This window comes from Penicillium cataractarum (genome assembly GCF_028827025.1).
Source record: "Penicillium cataractarum strain IBT 29864 chromosome Unknown utg000002l, whole genome shotgun sequence".
NCBI lineage: Eukaryota > Fungi > Ascomycota > Eurotiomycetes > Eurotiales > Aspergillaceae > Penicillium > Penicillium cataractarum.
Window position 1 is genome coordinate 4,227,251 of NW_026622738.1, and position 17,673 is coordinate 4,244,923.

Below are 17,673 nucleotides of genomic sequence, written 5' to 3' on the forward strand. Positions count from 1 at the left end.
TTCTTCTTTTCTTTTTTACCCTCCCCCTCCCCCTCTCTAACTACCCTTCTTGTGATGTACTTTTTTGCTACGCCATATCTTGTTTTTTGCCTTTGCTAGTTCTTTTTTCTGTGTGCCTTATTACCCCCGCTCTTTATTTTTTTCTTTTCTGGTTAATTCTTTTTTTATTTTCTCCCCTTGTTTGAATTTTTGTTTGGGCTCTTGTTTGTCCCTAGTCAATTGCAGCGCTTCGGCATTTTTCTAGATTTTTGATTTGAGTTGGGAGGGGGTGTAGATTGCATTGTAGATTAGGGAGTGTATGTTGTATGTTGTAGGTTGGGATTAGGGGTGGTTGACTCGGTGTAGATTGGACCTTGATGAAGGTTTGATTTGGTGCTATGTTATGCTCATGCTTAGATGCACTGATAAAGCATGCTAGACGAATTATAGATTGTATGCGAATTGTATACGCGTTTACCATACTATCAACTTAGAGTACACGATATAGCGCTTCGCTCCGCAGTTATTGGTGTCCTCCCGTGGGGTGCCATTGGAAACCTTGTAGGGTACATAACGTTCGAGAAGGAGGTTCAATGCGCTAGTTTGAGATTGCACTGTTTTCAGAATGGGACAATGGGAGAATCGGAGCTTGAGCTGGAAAGATAATGTTAAGCGCTGAGACTCGTGTAGAAATACTAGTTAAATTGGCCAAAAAACTAAGCCTTTCGCCTCGATGAGACTTTCCTCGGACGCTTATGCGAAGTTGCATCCGTTGTCATTGGAGCGGACGATCAAAAGGAAAATATAAGACGATGCTTCACGATCAAGCCGATATCAAAAGAACTTCTCACTGGTGCATCAGCAACATATACATGTTACTTTCAGTCCACTCCGTGCTATTAGGGGCTACCCTATGAAGATAAACAAGCTTCAATATGAACCAATTTTCATAGCCACTCTGTACACGATCATCTTCGGTTAGTATCAATTTCTTATTGGAAACCCGCGGCGTTGGGCTAAGAGAGCTACTCACGCTTTCAAGGGAATCTTGAAATTTTTTTTTTTTCAAAGACCATACAAGTCTCAGCAGCTCGCTGTAATGAAACCAGCGGGTTGATTTGATGGAGAGCGGATGTCCTAGGGAATGTTAGGTAATGAGATGATGTGAGTAGGTAGGCGGACTCGTTTTGAAAACGTTCTCTTCGTTCGGGCTTGATAAACTTACAAAAAAGAAATGTTTGACGCTCGATCCTTGTTATCGTAGTATGCTTGCCATCCGGTAAACGGACCTTGCTTCTGCAATTCTCGAGAAATGGCTTGTTCAAGAGGTATTTTCGTTGTTAATTCAGTTACAAGTGGGTAAAGAGCCCATTCTCGGTCATCGGGAGGTGGTTCTTGTGGATCTAGAATGTGGTTCTGTGGATGAGTGTTATTAGGAGGGCCTGATGGCTCGGGGCCAATATGTGCCTGCCGCAAGATCGAGGCTGGTTGTGAGGCTAGGGGAGCTGGGTTAGAGCTTTGGGATAGAGGCAGACTGCTATCGACTACTTCATTACCCTCATCGACGAACGGGGAGTTCTGATGGGAGAAGTCTTCGTTCTTCGTGGGCATGGCGGGTGGCGTCGACGACATAGTCTTAAGGTTGTAAACCTGGTTTGCGGCTTGCAATAGATCATCAATGACATCGGTTGGCATCATTGATGTCGAGTCGGTCGAGTTCAGGCTTTGCTGCGGATGAATCGCAGGAGCTTCGAACTCGCTGTGCTGGTGTCCAAATCTATTCCCGTCGCCATCCCATGAGAAAGGGTCGATCGCTTCTCCTCCCGGTAAATATTTCCTATCTTGCTTTCGGAGCTGCCGTAGGCGTTGACGCTCAGCAGCGCTCCAGAAATCCGCCGGGCGAGGCTCGCAGCTGACGCAGTTGTGGACATTTGGCACATGCTTGTCCGGGTAATAGCAGATGGCGTGTTGCCACGTCTCACATCTTTCGCATTGAACCGCGTGACCATCATCCTCACTGACCGGGCAGATGCATCTCATGAGTAGCTCCTCTTGTTGGGTGCGACCGAGGAAGGGAGTGCCTGGTCGTGGTAGCATTGAAGTCTGCGCTGTTTGAACACCCACGAACTGAGAATTGGCTAAAGCCGGAGGTAGGGGTAGAGGATAATTCATTGCCATAAGAGGTGTAGAATTTGAAGGACTCAAGGGATATATGAAGATATTATTCACTTGGTCACTCAGCTGTGTTTGCGCTTGCTGCATAGCGAAGGGCTGTTGCTGGTCTGAGGGCTGATCCTGAGGTTCAGCACCAGAGGATTGCTGCTGGGATTGGTGTGCCTGTACCTGAGGCATAGAAAAGAGCGATTGCCAGTCTTCAACACCTAAGAGCTTCTGGGATTGGGGTGCTAGCACTTGCTGCGCTGCAGGGTCATGTTGCTGATAAAGTCTATCCTGAACTCCACTGGGAGCGGTTTGCTGCTGGGCTTTATTTGCTTGCTTAATGGGAAAGAGCTGCCTCTGGTATCCGTTTAGATTCTGGATACTATGGACCTGTAGCTGCCCCCTTCGGCGCTCAGGTTCCATTTCCGGGTGCCGGACACTGCTGCGGTCAAGAAGGCGAGATTTTGGAGTATCCTGCCTACAGCCGTGATTTCGAAGTTTCCCTGGTTTATCAAAGCTCTGCTGGCACATGCCACATTGTAGAAGAGGCCGTTTCTGCTTTGATGGAAATATTTGTCCTTTACTTTGAGCCATCTCATGGATTTGTGAGATATGCCTTTGCAATTCGCTTTGTGAGGAGAAGCCGACGGCTACTCTCAGACAACCGGGGTAAGAGCATGAATACGGAAGGGTGTGTTTTCGGACATGTGCTTCTCTTTCCTTTGCAGATGTAAAGCCGCGGTGGAAATATGAGCAACTTATTCGAGGACACTTGTAGATTGCCTCGCCGTAGTAGAAAGCAAACAATTTCCGGTCAGCCTCATCCCAAGACTTTCGACAGACTGTGTCTTCAAGAACAGCTCGAATATTTGCAATTATGTCTGACAGGTCAAGCACCTGGTTCGATGTTGCGTTTTCACCATAAGTTTCGATTTGACTTTCTGTGGCGACAAAAGCTTTGCGGAACTTCTCGAACCCGTCTTGTGCGCTAAAGTCGGACTCTTGAAGACGACTCAGCAAGCTGCGAGTCGATCCTGGAATTTGGATGTCTTCGTCACACTGTCGATAATGCAAATCAATGAGCCTTTCAATACGACTGATTAGCGTGTCCTGATGCTGCTCTAGAGCACCACGGGCTAGACCTTCTCGAAGATGACAAGTCCAATAACGCGCAGCATAGTCGACAAAAGCATAGTATCCTAGCTTGAGAAAGTCTTCGATTGAAGAATCAGCCAGGACTGCTTCGAAGCCAGGAAGAGCTAGATAGGCCAGACAAAGGGATGCTATCTTGAGTTCTTCTTGACCGACATTGACAACACCGCTCTCAACCAGATAGCTATTACTACCATTAAACCGTGAAACAAAAGGCTTTTAGCAGGTTTATGGGAGTAAACTTACAGCTCTGCTGTGGTATGTACAAGCTCAAGTGAGCCGTCAGTTCGTGACTCGACAAGCGAGCCACAAAGATCTTTGGCGTCGACCATCCACTGTCGACCGTAGAAATCAACGGTCTCGCCTTCGATGTCGATTGCTACTGCAGCTTGAATTTCTCGCCATTCTAGTGGACGTTTAGCGCACACCAGCCATGCCAATAGCTGAATCGCTTCAGTCTTTGAGGATTGTTCGCGGATAATATCCAACACACGAGAGTATCTGTGTTAGAACCCACGAAACGGTTAGAATTTGAGCCAAATATTGTGCTGATAGAACTTACGCTGCATCAAGTCCTACGGGTAGCCCTTTAACGTTCAATTCATTAAACAGCCTTTCCCGCGAAACTTGAGCAAACAATGTGGTCATCACAAGTTTGGCGAAAAGAAACATTCCTAATATATAGTCAGTAACACTAGTTTTAGAAGTTTGATTTAGGGATTCTGCTCCCACCTGCTGCTCCTTCAACGACTGTCTCAGTAATACCTTTCGTTAGATCATCTGAGATACTGAACTTTTCTTGAATCTTTCTCCCCCAGGATGACACGAAAACTGTGATATCATGATGATTATGAGCGGGCGTGATGGTAATTTTTGGAAGATCACGAAGGTGTCTTGTCGTGGTTGCATCGCGCTGTGAGATAAACACACACCGTCGGTTGCTGGATGTGGCTGCTGACTGAGTTGAAGCCTCCATTACGGAGCGGAACCACCCAATGATCTTTTTTCCTTCCCCTTGTGCGCATTCGTCAAGGCCATCCAAAATAATGTGAAGCCCCTGGCAATTCTTTAGGAGTGTCTCAAGTAATTCTTTAGCCAACGGCTCCGATGAAAGCGTTTGCTCGCTTCTGGAAGACATCTTTACGTGGACGTATGGCACCAGATCCATATCATATTTCAGCAGCTGAGATATCAGTGCACGCGCCAGTGCAATGAATGTACTTCGGTCTTTATCCCCATGTCGGCAATAAAACCAGATGGTGATATTCAAAGTATTTTCTCGGCACTTGTCAATGATCAGTGATGCAAGAACGGACTTTCCTGTTGATAAGTAGTATGATTAACATCAGCTTTCAAGTAAGCAATTAGCCAGCACCTACCTGCACCAGGGATCCCATTTAACCATAGGAGAAGTGTGTCACTGGTACCATCTTGCCAAGGCTGAAATAGAGGATGGTGGAGAAGCCAAGAACCTGCTTCCGGACTGTCACATCGGACTCGTGCGATGCTTTCATGATCTGTCTGGACATCCGGGTTACCAAGCCAAGCTTGTATAGCTCGATATTTTCCCATAGCCTCATCATTTTGTTGTCTCTGAAATTCCTGGAAGGTTTTCTCTCCTTGGGATATAATTGTTTCGAGCTGAGCGAACGTAACTCTCCCTTCTAGAAGGTCTTTGTGCCTGTATAAATTGTCCACTATCGGCTGGAATCGCGTTTTGTAGGTAGCCCAACTCGCTTGGAAGACTCTTTGCCACACTGTTGATGAGCGCCGAATATTGTCAGAGAATTTGAGAAAAAGGGGGTTCGATTTCACTGACTGGGCTTTTTGAAATATCCAAGCGCGTATTCATGAAATTCAAGAATGTCGTTGAAGATGGACTCTAGGGCTTGCCGCACATATGGTGTATTCTCCAGAAACCCCTGGCACTTGTCGAGCAACGGCAGGCTTTCCCCAATAACTTGGTAAGTTTCAAGAAGCTTGCTGAAGGCTTCACTGAATGTATTGGCAGTCTAGGCATGTTAGAGCATACATACTAGACAAAGGATTTTCTGTCGCTAGCTTACTTGCAATAGAAACTTCATAGGCCCCTAGAGAGCTGAGTAAGTAAGGGTCTGATGTATGCGAGTGAAGATGATATAGGCCAAAGTTACCCAGACAAATGCCAAAACATCCGTGACATTCAGGAATACCTCGATGACCTTTCCATACTGATCCATAGCATCAAGAAAACGACTCAACCGTCCCATGTTTCGAATTGATCTTTCAGATTTATGTTTGCGTTCCATAGAGGACAAGGCGGATTTGAGGTCCGCAAGGGTGGCCATCTCAAATTCAGAGGCCAGTTTTGGATCAACCTTGGCTTTGAAAGTAGTCAACACATGCTGAAACACAGAGGACTGACCTGCCGCCATGGCTACAATAGCAGATGCTTTGGATAGAGGGCATTTGCGAAGCTCAATATGGATTTCCGACTATTTAGAGATGGAAAAGTTGGAACCTACCTCAAATAATCGAGGGGTTCTTGGGCGCTAAAATGAGGCTGAGTACTTCTGCGCCTTGACGTGTACAGTGGCGGTGAAATTAGCCAGAGCCGCCTTGCCGCCCCTCATTCCTCCGGGGCAATCACATTCAGGAGATCTGTGAATTGCAAGAATCTTTTCTCAGCATTCATGGCTACCATCTGGACTCACGAGTATTGGTGATGCTGCCAATTTACTTCAGGGGCCGGCTAGAAGACCCTCAAAATGGCCTATGACGGCCTCCAGCAACTCGTGCCACAAAAGCGATCGCTGTGCCAGGATGAGCAGAGCACTTACTTTGCAGCCAAGGCACGGTGTGTTTCAAGCTATTCACCAAATTTCTCACCCCCCGAATCCTTCTTTCATTACCAATCGGCGGTGGTCCAAGAGGATGAACAAGGCAATTTCGAAGCACAATGGAATTCTGTGACTGGTTTCAGCTCGATCCCAAGCATTAATGGGGCTGAATTCATCGCAGACGACGGATATGCAGGCGAAAACCAGACTTTTCTAGACCTCTGCGACCCCGAACCGGTTGAAGTTTGCTACGGCTGTGTATGTCGTACTATAAATTCTCAGAAGAATGAGAACTGACTGATAGAAGATTCCCAACGTTTCCGCTGAGTTTCGACAGAGCCTACCCGTTCGCGCGGACTCCGTTTCTTCGACCGACGATGTGTACATTCTCGAGGTACTACCTGGGCCCGATTACTTTGTGATTTGTGAGCCATCAACGGATGAAATGATTGGATTTATAAACCTGAAGACTTCATGCACGTTGAAAAGCCTTCAACATGCAGGGAATGTCAGACTTGAGATTGCATTGAAAAGCTCTGAATGGAGGATCATGCAGCAGAGCTTTTCAAGACCATTCACAAGTATCGAAATCACTGTCTTTGGAATGTTGAATATCGCCGACGCCGTGGGCAGATGTCTGTCAGAAGGAGACCTTTTTCTCCAATCTCCTTTATATGATACCGGGGCTCAATATCACAATCCCCACCTGTTGACATTCTCAGATGTATTTGAGAGTGAATCCGAGGATGAGGATTGCTGGACGGAAAATTTCTCGATCAAGAATACTCCGAAGAGTGCGATGTCAACTCCCACTGAAGCTTTGTTTGATATCATGAACGATTTGGATCAGCACGAACAACTCTGCCCCGTGGAAGTTGACCCTAGGTTGACTGTTGAGCTACTGCGGTGAGTAATCCTCTCAGTTTGAGTATGAAGAGCGACTGATATGTAATCTATGAAATGAAGACACCAAAAAGCAGGTGTCGATTTCATGCTCCATCGAGAAACGGGGCAGTTCCGAACTTCAAAGTCTCTTTGGCTTGTCGAAGCGAGTGGCCTTGCAAAACCTTGGTCAGTATGACTGACTTTCAAGTAATTAAGACCTGCTAACCTAGCTACGATATAAAAGTTACCGACATGCCATCACCGGATCAAAGACACTTGACCCCTTAGCTGGCCCATTTGGCGGCATACTTGCAGATGAGATGGGCCTGGGAAAGACATTGACAACGTTAGCAACAATACTCAGCACTCTTAGTGGCGCGAAATCTTGGCTACTGTCCAAGCCTCCTGGGACTTTGATGCGCCAGAGAAGCAAAGCAACGGTGATTGTGGTTCCTTCAGAAGGTAATCAAAAGCCCTACCTCCACATCTGAATGATTATGACTGACTTTTGAAGTTCTTATGAATCAATGGCTCGAGGAGATAGAAACGTGAGAGACTTTTACCTCTAGTCTAGCAGTTACTAACCTGGGACTGAAAATAGGCGAATCAGACCAGGAACGGTTGTGGCTTGCAAATACCACGGTCAATCGCGGGAATCCCAGACCGAAAGCTTGCACCATATAGACATAATGCTGACCACCTATGCTACCGCCATGTCCGAGCTGAAACGAGGGAAAGGTCTTCTCCACAAAACCGACTTTTACCGTTTAGTACTAGATGAGGGTACGCATAGCTGCGATAGGCCAAAACTTCACTTGTTAACATACATTCTAGCCCACGACATACGAACAAGAGGAACGAGAAAACACGCCGCAGTTTCCAAAATCTCGGCAACTCGACGTTGGTGTCTAACGGGCACGCCCATACAAAACAAGGTCGATGATTTAGGCGCTCTGGTATCGTTCCTCAAGGTGCCCCTTCTTGAAGATCCAGAGGTCTTTCGAGTACACATCACAAATCAAACCTACAGCAGTGTATCCAACCGATTCGATAATCTTCGCTCGTTGCTTGGATGTATTTGCCTCCGTAGGACGAAAGCGATCGGCTATCTCGACGACCCCACTGTCGATTTACTGTACCTCGAGCTTTCCAACACCGAGGCACAAAGTTACAATGACATCGTGAGGCGTCACAGAGCAAAACTTGAGATGGCCATCAGTCTGAGGAACACCGCGAATGCCAGCCATCAGATTCTCACAGCGATTCATGAATTGAGACTCTTTTGTAACAATGGACCCAGCGCGGCAAAAGAGAGGCCATGCATTACGAGTGCCCCAATCGAGACTGAGCGGAACGTCAAAATTTGGCAAAAAGAAGATGAAATGGAGCGTGGCCCTTGCAGAGCAGAGATCCCTAGCCTCTGTGGCCCGACCGGTCACATCCCTTTTAGATTCACCAAGGATTCTTCGAACACACCACGAGCTCCAATGATCACCTCAAGCCGTGATGCAAGTAATGAGGCTATCCACAGGGCTATTTTGTCCAGCAAGCTACGCGCTCTGGTAAAGAGGATTGCAGAGCAGCCACCCAGCGAAAAATGGTAACACCTCACCATTGCTATGCCCTTTATTTGATCTGAACTTTCCTGACATGAATTCTAGCATTGTATTTTCATTTTGGCAAAGTACCCTAGATCTGGTCGGCGCCATATTACAGCATCATGGTATTGATTGCCTGCGAATCGACGGCTCGGTGTCCAATGCTGAGCGACAGCGTGCCCTACGTGGGTTTGACAATGCCCCGGAGCGGATGGTATTGCTCATGACCATTGGAACAGGGGCTGTGGGGTAAGTCAAAGATGAATACTCATCTCGAATTGCATGTTTCTGGCCATGGGTCTTTAACACTATCCCAGATTGAACCTCACTAGTGCAACGAGGGTACATATTCTCGAACCGCAATGGAACCCTATGGTCGAACAACAAGCAATTGGCCGAGCCCTCCGTCTCGGCCAGACTAAGAAGGTGATAGTGAGCCGTTATATCATGAAAGGGACCATTGAAGAGGTATTTATATCTTTTCTTTTGCACGTTAAAGAGTGAGGAGCTGACGTGTCAACGATCCACAGCACGTTGTCTCTAGTCAGGCCTATAAACTGCAGGTCGCACTCAAAAGCTTCGAGAAGCATGGTCATGATGACTCTATAGAGGAGAAGGCAAAACTTTTCAATGTGAGTTCTACTAATTGCCGATATTATATGCAATCTGCTGATGTAGCTTTGTAGGAAATCATCCCCGAAATTTCGAGCAATAGATAATCCAGAGATATTCAGGAGATAGCCGTGACTGGATAAGAAGCAAACCAAGCGAAACCATAGATCTTACTCTACTGAAATTCAGGCAAAAGTTTGATGTCAAAAAGCAGTTATCTATTTTGGAGTCTGAAACATTAGAGAAAAACTATTCCCCAGACCTGCATTTTCCCTGACCAAGCGTGCAATTTCTCCTTTTCACTGCCTCCAACCTCCAAATAAGAAATTTGAACAATTGGTAAAGCCCCGCAATTAATGAGAGCCAGTTGGAATCATGCTATAGGTTGACGTCGTTGCAGTAACGGTATGAGTAAAGCACGCCGCATTCTCCCCATTCTTGCCAACAGCCTTTGCAACCTCATCTATTCAGTGTAAGTTAAGGCAAATTCGATCAATTCCGAATCAAAAATGAATCCACCTACCAATTGGAATTGAGATCTTGCCATTTGCCTGGCCACAATCACCGCATTCGATCGAGTCTTTATCGCCAAATGAACAAGTATACACGTCACACGACGAGAAGGCGTTTCCACTATCACGAGAAAACATATTAGAGTTTGTTCCTTCTAGAACTAATGGGATTATGATTTTGTTACTTACTTGTTCACTGCAACAAATTTACCACCCTTGTTCTCAATGCACGAGTTTAGATCCAATGGAGCGACGCTGTGTTTATTGTCCCCGAGCTCGCAGTCTCTGTTGAGTAGAACCTTGCCAGCGTTCTTGTAAGCTCCTGGCTTAGGGTCATCGTCTGAAACTCTTTGCATTGTCCATTGGCAGAACTCGGCGGTTGTGAAAGCAGTGAGAGTGGAAAGGAGGAAGATGAGTTGTGTGGATTTCATTTTCAGGGTAGGAATGATAGATTATGAGTAGAGAATAGTGAGTAATAGAAGGTCATTGTCTGAGAGATAATCATGGCTTTATATCCATTCTTCTGTTAGTGCAAGGCTAGGATCGTGTTTCAAGACTCATTATTCACAAGGCTATAAGGGGGCAGTGTCCCTGAAACGTATGCAGACCGTCTTGGGAAATGAGGAGCCCCCAAACCACATGAGAATAGATCTGACGTGGAACTGACAGGGATAGATCAGGATTTCTTCGCGACGTGGATTTAGAGAGCTGAACCCTCCTAAGGCTACGAAGAACATTGGTATGGGTCGATTTATTCCAAAAAATAGCATCTAGTACCCCCCAATAGAGTCCAAACTTTCTCGTAACTTGATCCTAATATAGATTGAAGAAAACACTATGAGATGACGTAGACAAAGGTAGGGAAAGATTCGAGGAGAGAATCACTGACTCTAATGGGGCCAACGGCTTTTCGCCGGGACGTATTTGTGAAGCACCATATGGAAAACTTTCTCATTTGATAACCGGGACTTTGATGCTACATGAGCGATACCTATTATGGAAGTTCAATTGATTGTAAAACACCAGTACATTACCCCCTAAACAAACATTGCTTTATAAGGACTCAAAAAATTATTCAAACGCACCTATGCTGTCCACGTGCTTCATTACCTAAGTAGGCTTTCGCCCCCAGTCGCCCCCAAATTGACGTTGCATTCTTCAATCCTTCGGCCTTATTTCTCTTCATTTTCTGATCATGTTTTACCCTTTGCTCAAAATAGAAACTATGTATGCCCCCCTTCATTTTTGCCAATATTATTCGGTACAAGACGATTATCCTGTATTCTCAGAAGTCTATATTCATTCATCTCACTTGAAGCAGTCTATGCTGTAAAAAGCCATCACAAAACATAACATGACAAGCCATCATTCATATAATCCATCCCTACAGATGGGAAACCTCAACCCTCTTCCCACTCTCATCAAACTCAATCTTCTTCCCCGTAATCAGGGACTCCTGCAGCGCACATCCAATAGCAACAGCCTTAACAGCCGAGTCCAACTGCAAAGGAGGCTTAGTATTATCCAAACAAGAAGCAGTAAACTCATTCGCCTCGGTGATAAACGCCTCGCGGAAGCGCCCGTAGTAGTCTGCGGGAATCTCGCGCCGGATACCGGTTGACTCGTACAGGTTGACAAGGTTGAGCTGGGGCTGGGTGTTGATGGCGATTTTGCCCTCTGTGCCGAAGATTTCGGTGCAGTCTTCTTGGCCGGCGGCCATCATGCGGGAGCAGTAGAGTTGGGCGATTTTGCCGCCCTATCATCAGAAAAAGATACGAGTTAGAATCGGTTTCAATACGTAATGGTATGGACGGTGCAGAAGGGTCCACCACTCACGTAGAACTCAATAATACCAAGCGCATTATCCCGATCATTGTGCTTACGCAGATCAGGCTGCACAGCCGTAATACCAACAGCAGTCACGCTCTTAACCTTAGTATCCTCGCCAAAGAACCACAGCGCAAGATCGATATCATGGATACTGCAGTCCACGAAGATCCCACCCGAGAACTCGGCATAGGCCACGAAGAAACCGCTAGGATCGAGCTTATCGCAGGTCTGCGATCGGAAGACGGATGGCGTGCCGATGTTTCCAGCAGCCATGCGGGAGTGTGCGTCGCGGTAGGAGGCATCGAAACGGCGGCTGAAACCGCAGATGACTTTCTGGGAAGGGAACTTTTTGATGGAGGCTTTGTAGGCGTCGACGACGGATTGGGACTGGATGTGGGTTAGTACAAGGTGTATATTGTCTCGCTGAGAGCCAGGGAAAAGCTTACAATCTCGGGACTGGTAGAGATAGGCTTCTCGCAAAGAACATGCAGACCCCGCTCAATAGCCTTAATAGCCTGCTCGGCGTGCACGGTAGTAGCGCTAGCAACGACGACAGCTTGCAAAGTCTTCTCCTCGTTCAACATAGTCTCGTAATCGGTGTAAGTGCGGCAACCGAACTCGGCCTTTGCAGCATTGAGCTCGGACTGGATTGGCGAGCAGACGGCGATCAGCTCAGCGCGGGGAGTGAGCGTGGCGAAGTGACGGGCATGGCGCATGCCTGTACAAGTCAGTTAGCAATTAGTTTGGAGAGGGTCAATTGCAATTGCGCAATGCTCAATTGACCAAACATTATTTTTTTTTCGGAGAGAAGGGGAGATCTCGTACCCATGCGGCCAACGCCTGCAACTGCAACCTGGAGCTTCTGAGACATTGTGATGGTGTTGTAGTATATGAATTGAATGCAGGAAAGGAGGACGAAGGGAGTTGAAGAGAATGCAATGCTTCAATGGCCATGGCGAGGGAATTTTGCTGTTAAATAGCTGGACACTGCTACCTGCAGGATAACACAGCTATTACTGCCCCTCGCTGCACCCTCCTGCCCCTCGGCGAACCATCACCAAGAATTGAAGCTGATCAGTCTAAATTCGTGAAGACTGGAACTGCATCAAGTAGGAGTCCGGCGAGCATTTCCCTTCGTGGCCGGGGAGTCTCCACTTCCCCGCACTCGTTGTTTCGCCGTGCTCTCCACGACCGCTAGATCGTTTATTTGAGTGGTCGTTGTGGACGCAAGATCCAAAAAAAATTTGATTGAGATGGGGAGATGGAGAACGAACATGTGTCACGATTTCAGGTACTTGATTGTGATGGGCGATGCAATTGTGGGCTGAACTCTCTGCCGGGCGTGGAGTGAACTGGGGATTGTTTTCCGCATCGCGGAGGCAGCTTTTTTTTTTTTTTGCGAAGATGACCACAATAGCTTATGAAGCTAATTGAGTTGTACAGAGTGCATTGATTGATGATAGTACACAGTACACATTATCCACAATCCATCCTACTCGGACGCATCATACCCATCCCACCCCCACGCCTTCTTCAACAATTCCCGCGTACTCGTCGTGGGATACGCATGCTCATCCTCCAGTTTGACCAGCACCCCAAGAAGACCCTCCTGCTCCAATCGATCCGTAAACCGATCACCGCACATTCCAATCGCCACGAACGCATTCACCATTCCCGGCGGGCTATGCTGATTCGAAAGCGCCGTGCCACACAGCCTCAATACGATCGCGCGTACCTCTCGATCCACCGTGCGCATTGCAGTGCGCTGTCCGGGTCCTAGACGAGGTATCTTGGGGTTGTATACTGTGAGCAAGATGCGCGCAAGCTCGAGGAATTGTAGGCCTGCCACATGGCAATTGTTTAAATACCATAGCTCGGGAAAGACCTCGCCGCGCGAACGATCCGGTTTCCGTGAGTAGATGGGTTTGAAACTGGGCGGGCCCATTTCAGCCCAGAGTGTCTCGAATGCGACTAGTTCTTCATAGCGCGCGATGCGCCTATCCGTGGTGGGCGGTGGATATAGTACGCCCATACTGGAGCTTGATTGGTATGTGTCGCGTGGGAGGTTCTCTTCTTCCGAACCGAAGCAGTACTGTAACACGTCGGCGCAGTGAATCACTAGTCGATCGGCCCAAACATAGTCGTCGGCTGGTTCAAAGGTACGGTAGGGTTCGCAGGGACCGAGGGGGAGGCGGAAGGTTCGTTGTTTGCTAAAGGCTGTGATGATTTCCTGACGCAGGGCGATCCAGTATGCTGCATGACGCAGACCGCAGCCTTCTACGGCGGATATGGCTTGGGCGTCGAGGAATATTTGGATACCGCGGAGGGCACTTTCGGAGTCTTCAGGCATGGATTGCACTGGAAATGTATTGTTAGCACAGGATAAGTAGGGGGAGGCGGGCCGACTGACTGTCGACTTCTTCGTAGAAGCGGAGGATGACGGCTGCAGCGAGAAGATTCTCATCCTGCGCCTCGCGGGAGTGGTCTGACAGGGAGACAAAGTGTGCTATACATTCGTTGTGGTAGTGGATGGCGGTTTCGGGTGTGAGGTTTGGAAGGGCTTTGCCACCGTAATGGACTTGGCCCCCCTTGTAGTATGTTTTGACTCGGCTCAGGTGTCTTGCCGAGGCCGTATAGATAGCGTTTAGCAGAGGCGGACATGTTCGAGCACGGAGGGGTACTGTGCAAGCAAAATGCCTCTCCCCATCGCATATATCGAACTGTTCGATCTGGTTAGTCCAAGCGGAGTGCAAGAAACAGGGGAAATGCCAATTATTACCCAAGGTGCAAGCTGAACGACGAAATAACGCATCAAACAAGCTTCATGTTCATTAAGATTAGGAAGTCCACGATCAAATCCATTATCAATATGGGAAACCAAGTCCCTAGTCGTCCCAGGCGAGGCCTGGCTGCTATGAGAAAAGTGAGGTGAAGCAGATGAAACCGAAGAGTGATGCCTCGGAGACAGCTGCAAGGGATATGGAGAATACCCAGTCAAATGGCTACTTTCGGGCCGATTCGGTGGTGGTAGGCAATGCTCGGACGAATAAGAGCCGACGGGATCGCTCAAAATAGATGGCTCGGCCAGGGTCCGATGGTCAATCGATAGTTGGCTCTCACGCCTCTCGGGAGCCAAGGGCGGGGATGGTGATGCATTGCATCCCTCGCCTAGGGTGTAGCCTCGGGCTATGTCGGCTGTTTCATCCACATACTTGTAGTCCACTGCCGTCTTGGTTCAGTAACTGCAATCGGTAACATCATAGCCCGAAGGTGCTGCAATAATGCAATTGATTCGCTGGGTACTGGGAATCGAATGCGATGAAGAGAACGAAGTAAACTTACCACGCCCGATGGGAAGCCAGGGCTGATCATCGGCAAAGTCATACCGGGCACTTGCACTAGAGCCATGTCGGAAACCTGAGGGAGTATCTTGCCATACGCAAGATGCTCCGGTCCGCTCGCATCGTTGACATGTCGGCTTTTGCCCATCACCTGGCACCGTTCGTTAGCGTTCTTCCACAATTTTGGGTATTCTGGGTATAGACTCACATTTTACATGCCGATCTAACACGATACAATCATTCAGTGATCAGTTCATGGCCTAGTAGGCCGCATCCATCATAGTTCATCGGCGCACTTACTGCGGCATTCCTGGCTTTACAATTACTCCGTTAGTGATTGGTATACTTTCTCGCCGAAGTGGGGCGACTCACCAGGGAACTGCCTTATTCCGCCGCATAGTGGCAGCAGAATCTGTATAGCTTGCAAGAGAGATTGGGAAGTCGATGGGGAAAGAGCCTGGTAAAGAAGGAAATTGAAGGCAGGCGTCGCCGGCCATCTCCACACGGGGGAAGTGCGGGGTATCAAATCTGGGGATTTGCGGGTTTTCTGATTGGCTGTTGCCACACAAACTGTATTTTCTATAAAGTCTCGTGACTTGTGGTTTCGCCTGTCTCTGTGGAATTTATATCTCGAATGAGGTATTGAATTTGATCATTCTCAATTCCATGTCAGGAAGCCTACAGAAACTGTTGTCCTGCCAGGAATGAGCCATGCAGCTCAGCAATCTGATGGCCATCAGCCCCATACTAGCCTGGGCGCTATTGGTGGTTGGGGAGTGGATCTCATGCGGGACGGCTTTCCCTAGCCAGCTCGTCATTCTTCCGGCAGCTCTAGCCAACGAACTCCTCCCGGGATAATGCATAATAGTCCCGCTTCGACATCATGGTCTTGACCATTGCGGCCATATAAACCGGTCAGCTTGCAGTCTTGGTGGAGTCAGACCTTGAGAACTGCCCGAACTCGGCAATATTGGAGATTCCTGTCCCTACAGTCCCAATTGAACGAACCTGAACGACCACAATGAGTGACCATAGTCGAAAATCCTCATTCGAGGAGGATGACCTGAAAGACTCAATTGAACATGTCGAGTCTATGAACGTCCAAAATCTCGACACGATCGAGTCAACCCGCTGCAGCAAATACGCCTGGCTAGTCTCGATTACCGCTGGCGTTGGTGGTTTTCTATTCGGCTATGACACTGGCATTATTTCTTCAATTCTCGTCGTGCTAAACGATGATCTGGGGCAGTCTCTGAACAGCAGTACAAAGGAGTTGATCACGTCAATTACATCGGGTGGCGCCTTCGTGGGTGGCGTGGTAGCTGGATTATGTGCAGATCGATACGGACGAAAATTAGGAATCTATAACGGCTGCATTCTCTTCATTATCGGGGCTATCATTCAAGCTACCTCCTTCTCTATCGCTCAGATGACCGTTGGCCGTTTGATCGTGGGACTGGGCGTTGGTTCCGCCGCAATGATTGTTCCAGTACGTTCCTCATAGCCCCGGTCACCTTGGTATTCAATTGACTGACCCTGCCAGCTATACATAGCTGAAGTAGCACCCGCCAAATATCGTGGGCGTATGATCAGTCTAGACAACCTCTCCATCACCACCGGCCAACTCATCAGCTACGGCATCGGTGCTGCCTTTGCCAGCGTCAGTGCCGGATGGAGATACATGGCAGCTATCGGTGCCGTACCGGCCATAATCCTCTGCGCCCTGCTCCCGTTCTGTCCCGAGTCACCGCGACAACTAGTCTACCATCATAAACCAGACGAAGCAGCCAAGGTCATTGCAAAGATCTTCCCGGATGGAGCCCCACTACAGGTGCAACAGAAGGTGCAGCACATAACGATCCACGTTGACCAGACACGAAACGAAGACAAGAGTCTCTGGTGGCAGATCAAACAGCTTTACGTGGTCCCTGCCAATTTCCGGGCTATGTTTGCAGCATGTGGCCTCATGGCAATTTCTCAACTCGGCGGATTCAATTCAATCCTCTATTACTCGGGAACTCTCTTCGCTGCCGTGGGCTTTGACAAACCCATCGCTGTGGGAACCATCATCGCAGCAACAAATTTCATTTTTACCTGGATCAATCTGCTTCTAGTCGACCGCGTCGGTCGTCGCCAGATCCTCCTCCATACACTATGGGTGATGGCCGCTGCGTTAGCAGTCGCAGCAATTAGTTTCCACTGGATCCCCCTCAACCACAACCTTGAACTCACCTCGCACAAGAATGGCTGGGCTGCTGATATCGTCCTCGTTTGTATGGTCGTATTCGTGGCATTCTACTCCGCCGGTGCAGGCAACATCGCCTGGATGTCCTCTGAATTCTACCCGCTCGAAGTCCGCGCTGTAGGCACGATGATGCTTACTATGAGCTGCTGGGGCTCGAATGTTATCGTGTCCTCTACATTTCTGACACAAATGGCAAATACCACGCCATCAGGTGCATTCGGTTTCTACGCAGCGGTGTGCTTTTTCGGCTGGATTGGAGTGATTTTCTGTTACCCGGACGTCAAGGGCATGACGCTAGAGGATATCCGGGAAGTCTTTCAACATGGTTTTGGAGTCAAGTATGCGCGTGATCTCCAGCGCGAGGCCAAACAGAGTCGCAATGCTGCGAGAGAGAACGTGGGGGTCGCAAGGGAGGTTTGAGTGGGGCGGGTTATTGGGGAACTCGGGGTAGACTTGGAATGGGGGTTATGTATCTGTTTTATGACGACATATTTTGCATTGGCCAGCATTTTAGACATAGATTTCTTTTTTGGTTCTTGC

At 48.1% G+C, this 17,673-nt stretch overlaps 7 protein-coding genes across 7 annotated transcripts; 3 read left to right on the forward strand and 4 right to left on the reverse strand.

Moving 5' to 3' along the window:
* Positions 1 to 1,200: 1,200 nt before the first annotated feature.
* N7496_003559 (ankyrin repeat-containing protein) lies at positions 1,201 to 5,705 on the reverse strand (the record flags this gene model as incomplete). The annotated part of the gene is made up of 8 exons (XM_056696490.1): positions 1,201 to 3,475; positions 3,538 to 3,792; positions 3,854 to 3,965; positions 4,024 to 4,611; positions 4,671 to 5,048; positions 5,111 to 5,303; positions 5,358 to 5,381; positions 5,445 to 5,705. The coding sequence occupies 8 exons, from the start codon at positions 5,703 to 5,705 to the stop codon at positions 1,201 to 1,203; spliced, it is 4,086 nt and encodes a 1,361-aa protein (XP_056558702.1).
* Positions 5,706 to 6,038: 333 nt separating this feature from the next.
* Positions 6,039 to 7,020, forward strand: N7496_003560 (helicase; the record flags this gene model as incomplete). Its single annotated transcript, XM_056696491.1, has 2 exons — positions 6,039 to 6,368; positions 6,415 to 7,020. 2 exons carry the CDS (start codon positions 6,039 to 6,041, stop codon positions 7,018 to 7,020), a joined length of 936 nt encoding a protein of 311 aa, XP_056558703.1.
* Positions 7,021 to 7,684: 664 nt separating this feature from the next.
* N7496_003561 (DEAD/DEAH box helicase) lies at positions 7,685 to 9,312 on the forward strand (the record flags this gene model as incomplete). Its single annotated transcript, XM_056696492.1, has 6 exons — positions 7,685 to 7,778; positions 7,830 to 8,595; positions 8,657 to 8,842; positions 8,911 to 9,025; positions 9,124 to 9,225; positions 9,280 to 9,312. 6 exons carry the CDS (start codon positions 7,685 to 7,687, stop codon positions 9,310 to 9,312), a joined length of 1,296 nt encoding a protein of 431 aa, XP_056558704.1.
* A 246-nt stretch (positions 9,313 to 9,558) lies between these two features.
* On the reverse strand, positions 9,559 to 10,148 carry N7496_003562 (Cyanovirin-N; the record flags this gene model as incomplete). Its single annotated transcript, XM_056696493.1, has 3 exons — positions 9,559 to 9,668; positions 9,729 to 9,838; positions 9,907 to 10,148. 3 exons carry the CDS (start codon positions 10,146 to 10,148, stop codon positions 9,559 to 9,561), a joined length of 462 nt encoding a protein of 153 aa, XP_056558705.1.
* Positions 10,149 to 11,101: 953 nt separating this feature from the next.
* On the reverse strand, positions 11,102 to 12,418 carry N7496_003563 (uncharacterized protein; the record flags this gene model as incomplete). The annotated part of the gene is made up of 4 exons (XM_056696494.1): positions 11,102 to 11,473; positions 11,554 to 11,934; positions 11,994 to 12,265; positions 12,373 to 12,418. The coding sequence occupies 4 exons, from the start codon at positions 12,416 to 12,418 to the stop codon at positions 11,102 to 11,104; spliced, it is 1,071 nt and encodes a 356-aa protein (XP_056558706.1).
* Positions 12,419 to 13,039: 621 nt separating this feature from the next.
* On the reverse strand, positions 13,040 to 15,286 carry N7496_003564 (uncharacterized protein; the record flags this gene model as incomplete). Its single annotated transcript, XM_056696495.1, has 6 exons — positions 13,040 to 13,905; positions 13,958 to 14,267; positions 14,760 to 14,789; positions 14,890 to 15,039; positions 15,189 to 15,198; positions 15,261 to 15,286. The coding sequence occupies 6 exons, from the start codon at positions 15,284 to 15,286 to the stop codon at positions 13,040 to 13,042; spliced, it is 1,392 nt and encodes a 463-aa protein (XP_056558707.1).
* A 623-nt stretch (positions 15,287 to 15,909) lies between these two features.
* Positions 15,910 to 17,553, forward strand: N7496_003565 (uncharacterized protein; the record flags this gene model as incomplete). Its single annotated transcript, XM_056696496.1, has 2 exons — positions 15,910 to 16,377; positions 16,432 to 17,553. 2 exons carry the CDS (start codon positions 15,910 to 15,912, stop codon positions 17,551 to 17,553), a joined length of 1,590 nt encoding a protein of 529 aa, XP_056558708.1.
* Between the last annotated feature and the right edge of the window lie 120 nt (positions 17,554 to 17,673).